The 11,463-nt window shown below is 43.4% G+C and overlaps 1 protein-coding gene across 2 annotated transcripts in view; it reads right to left on the bottom strand.

Moving 5' to 3' along the window:
- Positions 1–2,180: 2,180 nt before the first annotated feature.
- Positions 2,181–11,463, bottom strand: part of LOC101650421 (nuclear RNA export factor 2-like) — a 47,707-nt gene continuing 38,424 nt past the window's right edge. Inside the window, exons 3-22 of one of the 2 annotated variants that reach the window (XM_045290598.1) lie at positions 10,538–10,721; positions 10,065–10,314; positions 9,371–9,454; positions 9,147–9,251; positions 8,948–9,028; positions 8,765–8,834; positions 8,523–8,611; positions 8,304–8,411; positions 8,030–8,139; positions 6,331–6,367; positions 5,923–5,991; positions 5,781–5,836; positions 5,534–5,641; positions 5,381–5,439; positions 5,164–5,279; positions 5,024–5,066; positions 4,407–4,482; positions 3,728–3,910; positions 2,598–2,658; positions 2,181–2,452 (exon numbers count right to left, since the gene is read on the bottom strand). In XM_045290598.1, coding sequence (XP_045146533.1) covers positions 2,408–2,452; positions 2,598–2,658; positions 3,728–3,910; positions 4,407–4,482; positions 5,024–5,066; positions 5,164–5,279; positions 5,381–5,439; positions 5,534–5,641; positions 5,781–5,836; positions 5,923–5,991; positions 6,331–6,367; positions 8,030–8,139; positions 8,304–8,411; positions 8,523–8,611; positions 8,765–8,834; positions 8,948–9,028; positions 9,147–9,251; positions 9,371–9,454; positions 10,065–10,314; positions 10,538–10,721 — 1,934 coding nt within the window. In that variant the 3' untranslated portion in view covers positions 2,181–2,407. The remainder of the gene's footprint in view (positions 2,453–2,597; positions 2,659–3,727; positions 3,911–4,406; positions 4,483–5,023; positions 5,067–5,163; positions 5,280–5,380; positions 5,440–5,533; positions 5,642–5,780; positions 5,837–5,922; positions 5,992–6,330; positions 6,368–8,029; positions 8,140–8,303; positions 8,412–8,522; positions 8,612–8,764; positions 8,835–8,947; positions 9,029–9,146; positions 9,252–9,370; positions 9,455–10,064; positions 10,315–10,537; positions 10,722–11,463) is intronic. The other variant, XM_045290599.1, reaches the window with a different exon arrangement.

The following is an 11,463-nucleotide window of genomic DNA, read 5'->3' as shown; positions in this document are numbered from 1 at the left end:
AATGATGAGGGCAATGAATGTACAAATGCGCTTTACACAATTGATGTGTGTATGGATTGTGATAAGAGTTGTATGAGCCCCTAATAAAATGATTTAAAAGAAGAAGATATATTTAGGTTAAAATGTAATATCTTATCATTTGATCTCCCCTTTGACTCATTTTAAAGTTTAATCATTTTTTAATATTTTCTGCTTTCTTTTCAATTGACGTTTTTCCTGTTCTGTCATTGCTATTGTTTCATGTTTTATTTCTTGCTTTTGTTTTGCATAATTTTCTGTATATGAACTCCAGGATACATAAATATATAGAGACAGTAACTGCATTAATAATTACCTGCATTAATAATTACTTCCATAATAATGGCGCAAGTTAGCATCAACTCAATGTCAGTGAGTTTTGGTTTAAGGGATTAATGGTTCCTTGCGGGCATGGCAAGGGAGGTTGTGAGGCAATGGGGAGCTAAAAACAGTAAGTATGAGAATGAAGAAATTGTTCTTAAATGGATTGTGGTGGTGATTGCATAACTCTTCTTAATATTCTTGAACTATTAAGTTATATGATGTTAATTATGTTCCAAGTAAACTATTTAAAATGATCCGTCTTAACAGTGTAAAGATTTTTTCAAAGAGTGTACTTTGTGTCATTTTCACAAATAGTTAATATGTCCATTAACAATTAGGGAGCTGCTGAAAAGAGCTATGGCATAATTATGCATCCAGCTACAGAGCGGGCTAAAAGATAGAGAGACCCAATCATGTACAGAGAGGAAATAGAAGAGTTGTGAAACAGGCTCCAGAGTCCTTTCAACAAGAGAATCCAGGAGCTCAGAGAGCCCGAATCAAGGCAAACACTACCATTGCCCACTAACAAGTGAGACAGCCTCATTCCTAATGTGACTGAAAGGTGTACTGTGGTTTCTATTCTCTAGGTGAGAAGATGTAGGTACAAGGCTTTGTCTTTTGTCACTGAGGTACTATATGGAGAAACAAGATAGGAAATTTTTTTACATATTGGCAAGTCCTCCCTCAATTAAGATGTTTAATAAATGCACACTGCAACATATGGATCCCAATGTGCTCATAGATAAAGAATTTAAATGTTGCATATGCTGGAAAATGATTTATGCGACACTGGATATCAGAGGCAGAGTTTGCAAACCTTATTTATGCATCACTTACAGAATTGCAAATTGAAAATTTGGGTCTATTATTTCCATTTAGAAGAGCTCTGGTGGCATAGTGAGTTACATGCTAGACTTCTACCTGCAAGATCAACAGTTCAAAACTGTTGCTGCTCTGCTGGAGAAAAATTAGTTTTTCTACTCCTTTGAAGCATAACAGTCTCAGAAACCCAGGGGGGTTATTCTACTCTGTCCTGTAGGCTCACTATGAGTCTCGATCAACTAGATGGCTGTGTGTTAAAAAATATATTTCCATTTAAAAGTATGCGCCTACTTGTCCTAAGTTCAAACATGATGCAAGCATTGAAAATAAAGTTTGCAAGTGTCCTGTTCAATATTTGTTTGCAATTGTCAACAGCTAGTTGCCCGGTGTTGAGAACTTCCCACAGAACTGTTGTGAGATCTTGTGTTTTTATTGTTTCTTTGGAAGTGGAAATAAATGGTGGAACCACATAAAGAAAGAAAACAGAGAGCCTGTTGTCAGATCTCTCAGAGTGCACTGGGCAGACAAGTAGACTCACTCTCACTCCTTAGGTGCCAACATGAGACCCCTAGAAAACACATTCAGAAACGGGGAGGGGCATTACAGTGGAGGAGAAGACAGGTTGGAAGCATGGAGAGAAGGGTAAAAAGGGCAATTTCCCATTCACATGTGTGCAAGTCATAAGATTGCTCATGAGAAGGTCTTTGAAATAATTCGAATAAGATAAAAAAGCAAAACAAGTGAGTCTACACTGTTGCCAGTCAGTTGTCCTTTGCCAAGCCCCTGTTGCCTCAGTAACATACCAGTTCCAGGCACAACTTCTGATTGAGTCGCACTGTCTCCACAGGTCAATTCTTAGAAGCAGCAAGTGTCCTATCACCGTCAACCTATCTAAGGGGCAAGTCGGATGAGGCTGCAAGAAACTGTTAAGTCTGAAGAGGGAGGTGGGGCTTTTCAGTCTTGGATATGGTGACACACAGCTGGAGCAAGAGAAGAGCAATCCAGGACACACAACATACAATGTGCAACATCAATTTTTATTATGAAAATCAGTAAGAATCATGAATGAGGAAGATACACAGAACAACTGGTCTTCCAGCGGTTCAAAGGCAGACCTACAAGTTACTTTGGCTTCTGGATCAAGCGGGCCCTATATTATCACTCATGGGTGTGGCCTCAGTCAGAAAAGAAGAGAAATAAAGTTGTTCTTGATGAAGATAAAAACCACTTCTATGGGATCCTTCTAGGAGATTTGTTGGAAGGCCTCTTTTGGGATCTTACCCTCAGCCTGGAGAAAGAGAGTAGAAAGAGTTAGGGCTTCCGAAGAGTCTGGGGCCCTGAGTTTCATCCCAGGGAACATTGCCTCCACATTCTTGGCCTTCCTTAAGGTCCAGAAGCATGTAACGTTTACGCACTCTGTTCCCAGGACTCACCTTGAGCAAAGTGAAGTTCTGTCCAGCTACAGCATAGTTCCAATCATTTTGCTCCAGACACCTGGGGAAGGAAAACAGGTGATCTCCAGATATTTAGATATTTGGCCTACGAAATACCACCACTAGATCTATGCCATTTGGGTTGGGGGTGGAGGCTGGGACACATGTACCAGATGGAGAGCTGTGTGTAAGAATGAAGACCTTGTGAGAAATTGTCTTTAATACATTTTGAACTAACTTTTGTATATGATGTGAGTAAGATCCAAATCCATTATTTTGCAAATATCCAGCACTCCTTATTTGATTTCCTGGTACCCAGGTAGAAAATCCATTGATGATGAATGTGAGGATTTATTTGTGGGCTCTATTCATAAACAAGGACCACACAGTCTTGATTACTGTGGTTTTGTAATCAGTTTTGAAATTGAGGCATGTGAGTTCTCCAACATTATTCTTCAATTTCAAGGTTATTTGGGTATTCTGGGTCCATTGCATTTCCATATAAATTTTGGGCTCAGTATTCAATTTCTACAAAGGAGGCTTCTGAGGTTTTTATGAGGATTTCATTGCATTTATAGATCAATTTGAGCAATAGTTCCATCTCAACAGTATTATAACTTTCAATCCATTGGAATGGGGTTGTCTTTTCATTTCCTAAGGTCTTTGCTAATTATTAAACATATTATTCAGTTATCAGAGTATAAATTCAGTACTTTTTTGCTTAATTTGTTCCTAAGTATATTATCCTTTTGGGTGCTGTTGTATATTGGATAATTTTCTTCATTTCATTTTCAGATTGTCCACTGCATATACATAGAAATGCAAATAATAATTGTTTATTGAACTCATATTCTGTAACCTTATTGAAACTGTTGGCTACTTTGAGTAGTTTTAGGGTTTTTTAGTGAATTTATTAGGCTTTTCCATATAAAATGTTATGCCATTTTATCATGATATTCTTTTAAGATCATTTACATATTTCAGTGTAAAATTAGGGTGCCTTTTTCCTTTGCCTGTGCTTTTTGGCAGGTCAAAAGCTCCATGATTTTTCAAGTTTATCTGCCAGTTCTTATCATTTTATTCCCTTGCTCCTCCCAGTTCACCCTGCCTTTCAATGTCCCATCACTCACTTCAGAGACCAGTTGAATTTCATCCCAGACTGGGTAGAGAACGCCTGCACCATAGCCTGCTGCTCTTGGGAGATGGTAGGCACAGGGATGGAAGAGGGTGCTCGCGCTGGGATAGAGACGTCGCTCTGGATCTCTTTGGGGCAGGCATTACTCACAGTCAGTGTGTCATTCACGATGCACAGCCTGGAGAAATAATAGGAAATCAGACAGCTGGACAGAAGGAAAACCCCACAACTCCAACAACGATGCTGTTCCCATTCAACCACTTTTTTGTCATCCCTTCCCCTGCCTGCCTCACAGATTCCTTGAATGGCACACATTCTCTTCCCATGGAACTGACCTTTGTTTGGCATGGTGCCTGCCTGCTTCCCCAGATTTTAGGTTTATCTCAACAGTCCAAGAAGATGGATAATCTAACCATCTTATTCAAAGGATGCCAAGTCACAGAGAGTCGTATAGCCTGACCTGGGTCACACTGCTAGTGAAGGCAGGAGTCAAAGTGAGAACATGCTATTCCTGTGCTCCAGACTATGATCTTACCACTATGTAAGGCTGCTCCTGGGACCTACCTTTTGGAATTTTGCAATTGTGGGGAGACCCTGAGGAATATACCATCTGTCCCCATACCCCTGCCCACAGACGGCGGTGGTTATTTCCAAGTGGTACTCACAGTACTTACCTGGAATTGCTGGCAGGAATAACAATGAAGATCCTAGTGAAGGCACGAAGAATAACTGGGCATGTTGCTTCCACTTCTAGGGCAAGAAACAACAATATCCTTCAGAGTTGTCCATGCTTTACACATTCACTAGCAGTGGCCCCTGGTCAGAGTATCATTTTGAAGAGGGCCAGACAGGGGCAACTGTCCCCTGAGAGTCTGGAGTTGTCAGCTTTGAGGAGAGAAAGAATAAGAAAAACCTCCTCCCAGTGATGGGGTCCCAACTCTGTAAGAGGACCTGTGACAATCTTTCACAAATTCATTTGCCTCATCTTTCACAGCAACCCAAGAAATGGGTATTCATAGCCCCATTTTCCAAATGAGGAACCTGAGAGGTTAAACTGATGTCCCAAGGTGGTATAGTGTGGGATAGAGACATGAGCCATCAAAGGAAAAGCCCCTTTTCCTAATGCTTGGTAGGACAGGCAGGAAGGAAAAAGACCAGACAAGGGTGGATTGGGGGCATGGTGGGACCTTGAGAACACAAAGGGAACAAGAAGAGAAAGAATTAGGGAATCCTGGAAAGCTCTGAGAAGGATCAGTGGAAGACATATGGAAGGGACTCTACAGACACTCACCCTCCTTGAACCGACCATTAACAGAAAAGCAAAGCATCTTTTCCTGAAAAAGAAAAACAGCTCAAGCTCCCCGGATCCCAATAAACCTCCTACCCACCTCTGCTCCCTGGGTTGGCCTCAGGGAGCACCCAGATGCTTACGGTCAGGATACATATATCCACCATGAAGGAGCTGAGGTCATGTTGAGTTTTGGGCAACACCCTGAGGAAGTCAACAACATCACGTTTTGTGTGTTTCAGCAGTTGAGTCAGGAGAACTGTGCAGGGAGGAGAAGAGACGGTCAGGGCCTGCTTAACTCAGTTGGTCTCTATGATTGACCCCTGCTGTCTCATCCAATCATCCCCCTCACACACTTACCATGGTCTTTGCAATTCTTCATATTTCTGTTACTCTTTGAGTACTTGTACAAGCTTAGTCTAGGAACAAAAAAATAACAGGAGGTGAGGGACTGGCTAGTGTTTGCTGGGCAGTCACTGGGCCCAGGGTTGTCACTAGATATTCGATACTCACGGAACCAGTTCCTTGGGGTTGCAGGGAATGGTCAGGGAGAAGCAGGCTTCATCATGGTATGCATCAAGGAGACGGCTTCTGTCACCACAGTCATAGATCGAGTAATATCTATGGTGAATCAAGGAGGAATGAAGGAGGTCTTAGCCCCTAAGTGGACTTAAAAGCCTTTCCCCACTATGAGGATGCATGTGCCTGAGTGGCCTGTCCTATCTGGCTCTTCTTGCCTCTGGGTTCTAGGGGTACTTACTGCTCTAGGAATTGTAGGACTAGATTCTTCAGCATCTCAGATACTCCATGGTTTTTCTGGAAGTAAAAGACCCGTTGCAACTATGAGGTTGACCAAGTCTTCCTTGTAACATGCCAAATCTTGCTTAGTAGCTCCGACTCACCTTGGAGGGTTTCAGTATCTCTGAAGCTCCAGTCTCAACATCCATTGAATGGGTGACATCCTTGCCATCCTAGAGAGTGAAAGAAGTCAGCAGTACAGACTAGTAAAACGAGGGACAGAGAGGAAGTATGAAAAGGTCCTGGCAATTCCTATGAGCCAGACGTCACCATAAATAGGGCCTAGAAGCCTTTACTAGTATATGCAATATGTATGTGTTTGTACATATGTATGTGGCTTGGGTCCAGATTTCAAGGGAGAATAGCCATACCTTATTCAGGATCCCATGTTTTCTAAAACAGGTAACAGTGAATCAAAATATAAGGTAAGCAAGACACAGAGGACTTGAGAGCAGGTGCACAGGTCATTGATGTCAGCAAGAGGAGTGTCAATAACGAAGGTAAGAACTTACCAGGCACAGCAACTTGGGAAAATAATCCAGGATGGCACTATTCAAAAACAAAAATAAGTGATTAACAGTACACAGCCTGCTCTGAGCTAACAGGCTGATGCCATGAACAGAGTCCAGTGTGTCCTGCTCATTCAGCAGTCTCTAGAGCTCTGATACTCAGCCTGAGTTCAAAGGCCTTGGGCCCATTTTCCCTGTGGGGTACTGGGCACCCATCCCCCATAAAGACTATCTGAAAGGCACAGCCTTTCAGTTATCCTATTCCCATCCCCTTCCCTGTCTCTTTCCTCCTGGGAAGCTAACATGAGGACAGCCCTGAGCCCCTTCTCCAGTGACATGTGGAGACTCCGGGATTCATTCACTTACTTCCCTCTCCAACTCCCCAGGGAAGACTTTGGAGAGAGGAGGGAGTGGAGCGAGACTCGAAGTTATGCAACCTCACCAGGTGTGCTCTGCCAGGCCTGGTCCTGGACAACACAAGGACATCCTCCAGGGATGGCCCAGACATGGAGATGGGTGAAGAAGGATCTGGAGACTGAGAGGGAATGAGGAGAGAAAGGGAATGAAGGGAGAGGAGAGCCAGGAAGACAAAGGGGAGTGGAAGCAAAAATAAAGAGAAGACACGGAGAGGCAAAGGAAAGACATTAACTGTGGGTGGTGGGGATTAGGGACAAAGCAGGAAGAAAGGGGAAATGATGACTCCTCTGCTGCCACTGTGTCCGTCCTTCATCTGCCCATGGAATGGAAAGCAGGAACTTGGTCCCCTGTGTGTCCCCATCTGAGCTGGGCATGGGAACCCGAGAAGCCATGGGCAGCAGAACCTTCTCCTGGAGGAAAGGCTCAGGGCACTGCAGAGCCAGGGTTGAAGGGTTTGTGGTCTCTCTTGAGAGCACCACCCCTGCCTCCTCTGGTGGCCCCTGTACAACAGTGCCTGCCTTAGGTGGTCCCCTGTCTGAGGGAGGAATCAGACCATCTTGGTCTATCAGTGTTCTCCTGAAAGATGAGGCTGGGTGGCTCATCGTGGTACGGGAAGGGGGGGCAGTGCTCACCTCACCTTACCTCTCCCTACTTGCCTTCTATCCCCAGGTTTCCACATACTAAACCAGCGGTGGCATACCCTCTGTTTACTGCAGGTGACCCACTTCTCACTTAGGGAGACCAGCTTTCTCCCTCAGCAGGGCCCAGCTTCTGTCATTAAGTCAGAGATGCAGCTACCCCTGAGCTTTGGTCCTCAAATGGAGCAGAAGGCCCTGTTGTTAGCTGGATATATATCAGGGTAGCACAGGAGAGAAATCCCATCACAGGTCAGGAAGCGAAGCCCCTCTAGGTTCAGAGGCAGGAAAATGTGTCTCAACAGGAGCCCCTGGTCAGGAGAAGCCCTCATAGTCCAGGGCACCAGGGTCTGACCCAGGCAGCCTTAGACGGGGAGAAGTGGAAAGAAGGAGGAATCCTGCTACCTGGAGCAATTCCAAGGAAGGCCATGCCAGAGAAGCCTGGGTGGAGAAGGATAGTAAACATAGGGGAGCAAGGAGCTGGCTTGAGAAAGGGGCCTCTAAGCAATGGTGAGAGACAGAGAGAGGAGAAGGCTAGACACATGGTTCTCCCAAGAGGTCCAGGTTTTCAGCCTCTTGCAGATGGATATTATAGTTCAGGCTACTGGGAATGAAGGTTCTCAGAAGGGTTGGCAGTGGTTAGCACTGACCTCATATAGGTGGAATAGTTTGAGAAGTTGTTGTACAATGGGTTTCCTTGTAACCACAATTCTTCAAGTTTCATCTCTCTTATCTTGTCTAACTGCCGCAGAGACTTCAGCTGAAAAAATGAGGTGGGGAGGGTGGGGCGGGATAGAAGTCCTAAGGACAGAGATATCAGAGCCCCAGAGCCACCTATAGGCACCTTCTGGCCTCTTATCATCATTCTGGTGAGCACTGCCACCCACCCTTAAACCCAATTAGATTTGGTTTCCACTTCTTCACCTCATTGTTGGAGAGGTTCAAGATCTTGATTTGGGGGGCCTTTGGTATAATGTCAGCCAGGCCATCCAGCTGGTACAGTTTATTGCTGCACAAGTTCAAGGACAAGAGCTTTTGGAAAGACAAATTGGAGTGACAGTTACTATCCAGAGCCTCAGAGACAAATCTGCCCTCCATTTCATCATTTCCACCCCACCCCTCTGCTTAAATATACGGTCTCACCTCAGGGAAATTCTCTTCTATGACTGTCAGAGTGGCAGACATGCAGTTTCTTCGATTCAGGATCATGTCAATATCATGGCTCATTAAGTCTTCAGGAGATCCAAGAAGGGAATTAGAAGCTGAGATGGGCCAGCTGGACCAGCACCAGTATCAACCGCTCCCCAAGTTACCATCCTCAAGTCTCCTTTCCATGCATACCCCTCTACTCTCACCTGCCCTCGAATGACTACTGTCAGTCATACCTTGGTCAAAGCGAAAGCTCTGGAGGTTAAGCGATTTCTGAGAGACATCAAATCGTTTCTTCATGGCCAGCTACAAAAGCAAAGATGGAATGCACAATTCTGAAGCAGTGGTGGTGGTGGTTATGGGCAAATTGGAGTGGGGATCAAAGGGTGGGCACACAGCATGTGTGGAGTCTGCAGTACCTTTAGCTGCTCTATTTCTTCAGGCTTTAACTTATTCTGCTCGGAAGAGGGCGCCGCAGATTCTTTGACAAATAGCCTTACCTGCAACAAAAAGAGGCACTTCAAGTATCAGGAATTCTGATCCCAAAGAGTTTCTAGCCCCTGATCTGTCTGTCTGCCTGCCCCTGAACTAGGTACAGTTAATGTCTTTAAAACACACCTGATGGTTATTTTCATCATGAATCTTATAGTTGACATTCTTCAGCGCAAAAGCAGTGGTACTATTCTTGACAAAGAAGTGAGCCTGGCTTCTTACATAGTGGAACTATAGAGAGCAGAGACAGCAAGAGTTTTAGCAGTGAAGGCCACTGCTAATCCAGACACACACATCCCAGCACCCCAATCCCCTATACCCAATTATCTGGTTTCACCATCCTCTCTTACATCAACTGGAGTGAAGTGAACACTGCATTTGCTCTGTATGGAATTCAGTAGCCAAGTTTTGGTATACTTTCTCCCATAAGGAATCTAAGGGTAAAATAAAGTATAGGAGACAGGAGTGACAACATGGAATTAAGGCTGGGGAATACACACTACCAAAGGGTCTGTTTTGTTCTGATCTTCTGCTGAGTTTTAAAGGACTTCCAACGAAAGGGCCACTGACACGATTTCTTAAATTTGTGCCAAATAAGGATTTCTTAAATCTCTTTTCCCTCAATTCAAAAGCTCCCCTCTAAATAGACCCTTAAGATGCCCCCCCCAAAAAAAGATGTTCCCCATGATCTTCCTTTTATAAGTTTCCAGAAGTTCCTTATCTAATGTAGTCTCTGCATGTTCCTCTGACAAAAACTCATATTAGGCCCTGCTCACCTCAAACTCCAATACATATGCTCATATTGAAAAAACTGAGTCATGCTATAGGAAGTTGAACCATCTTGGAAGTAGGTTTTCCTTTCTGCCTTTGGACAACCTTGCTAGCATTCCTGCTATTTTCTCCTTTCCTTTTAATTGCTTCTCTGAACTTGCCCTAAGATAATCCAGCATGGTGTGTGTACATGCGATGAGCACATCTCCACCTGAGCAGCTCCACCACAAACTCCCCACTGCTCATTCTACACACTGTTTTCTTCATACTCACTGTGATCTTGAACCAGTTTCCGTAAATGTTATTCTGTCCATTCTCTTCTATTTCTCTCTTTGAAGGTGTTCTATATTTTGGCATAGGCCCCTTATTTTTTGTCATTGGAAATGTTCTATCCTTACACCCAGGCTCATTCTTGTTCATGTTTCTCATTTGATGGTTTCCATCTCTCCACTCAGTAATATGGATTAGATCTTTATTGTCCCGTGCCACTTTTCTATTGTTGTCATCAGTGGTAGAAAGGTTGCTGTAATGAAGTGAATACAAAGTATGTGTCCGTAACATTTAGGAAGTCTTCTATATATACTCACCCCACTGATACCAGGTCTATATTAATGATTGCTCAACCATTATTTCATGTCTAGACTCCTTCGATTTTCCATGGGGAGCAGTAAAGTAAGAACACAGAGAAAGTGAGTTGAATAGTCCCACTAGCAGCTTTAAGCAAATCACGTTCATTGGTAACTTACTGTCTTGGGTGGAGGTCCTTTTGGATATCACTCATAGCTGTATTTCCATCATCTTCCTGGAATTGGGAAAGCCTAGACTTATATCCATTGTTTTTATAATAAACGTTCTCCTCACCACAATTCTCATGGAAATAACTCTTATAATTCACTCTTCCTCGAGAGGTGTTACCACCACCTTTGTATTCTAAAATTGGAAACAACAGCAAAAATGTGCACACATCAGTGGTTCATGTCTTCCATCTTGACCTAATACCATGATAGGCCACATCAATTGCCAACCTGCCCTCAAGGAACAATTAAAAATGCTAGAGAGGAAACTTCTCTGCCTTTCCAGAAATTAGGTATTCTCTAGCAGATGGAATAATCAGGGGAGAAATCTTGGAGGAAGAGACAACTCTACTAAACATTTTTAGTGGAGCAGGATTTATAATGAATAGAGTTGTAAATACTCATTGGTTAGACTTAAATGAGCCTAACACTAGGAAGGCATCTTAATCTTACTATCCTTCTCGGCTCTGTTACAATTGCACCCAAACCTAGGAGGCAGTTTTTCTCATACTTTCTAAGTCCAGCCAGTCACCAAATTTATTTCATTAATAATCAGCAGTCTGCATTTCATTTGCTTAGATGCAATGTGGGACCTAATGAACAACTTTCTATACTTTCTACCTACCTCTAGACTTTCCCTCAAAACAATCTGCTTAATGGATTTTCTTTTTGCTTATCCTGATATGTTTTTCAATATAAGAGACAGCTCTTCCTAAAGTCAGATCGTATAACACAAGGATTGAGCAACAAACTGGAATAATGGGTGTCAACCACAATTTTCAAGTATTTAGGGTATTTCCCCCCTTTTTTTCTTCCTGCTATTGATTTCTAGTACGATTCAATTATGGCCCGAGGAAAAGACTCTGTATTTCATTGAT

The sequence above is a fragment of the Echinops telfairi genome, unplaced genomic scaffold, assembly GCF_000313985.2.
Source record: "Echinops telfairi isolate 266 unplaced genomic scaffold, ASM31398v2 ScPeMD7_44;HRSCAF=162, whole genome shotgun sequence".
Classification (NCBI taxonomy): Eukaryota; Metazoa; Chordata; class Mammalia; order Afrosoricida; family Tenrecidae; genus Echinops; species Echinops telfairi.
Note: the sequence above shows the minus strand (reverse complement) of the source record. Positions and strands in the feature narration are given on the sequence as shown.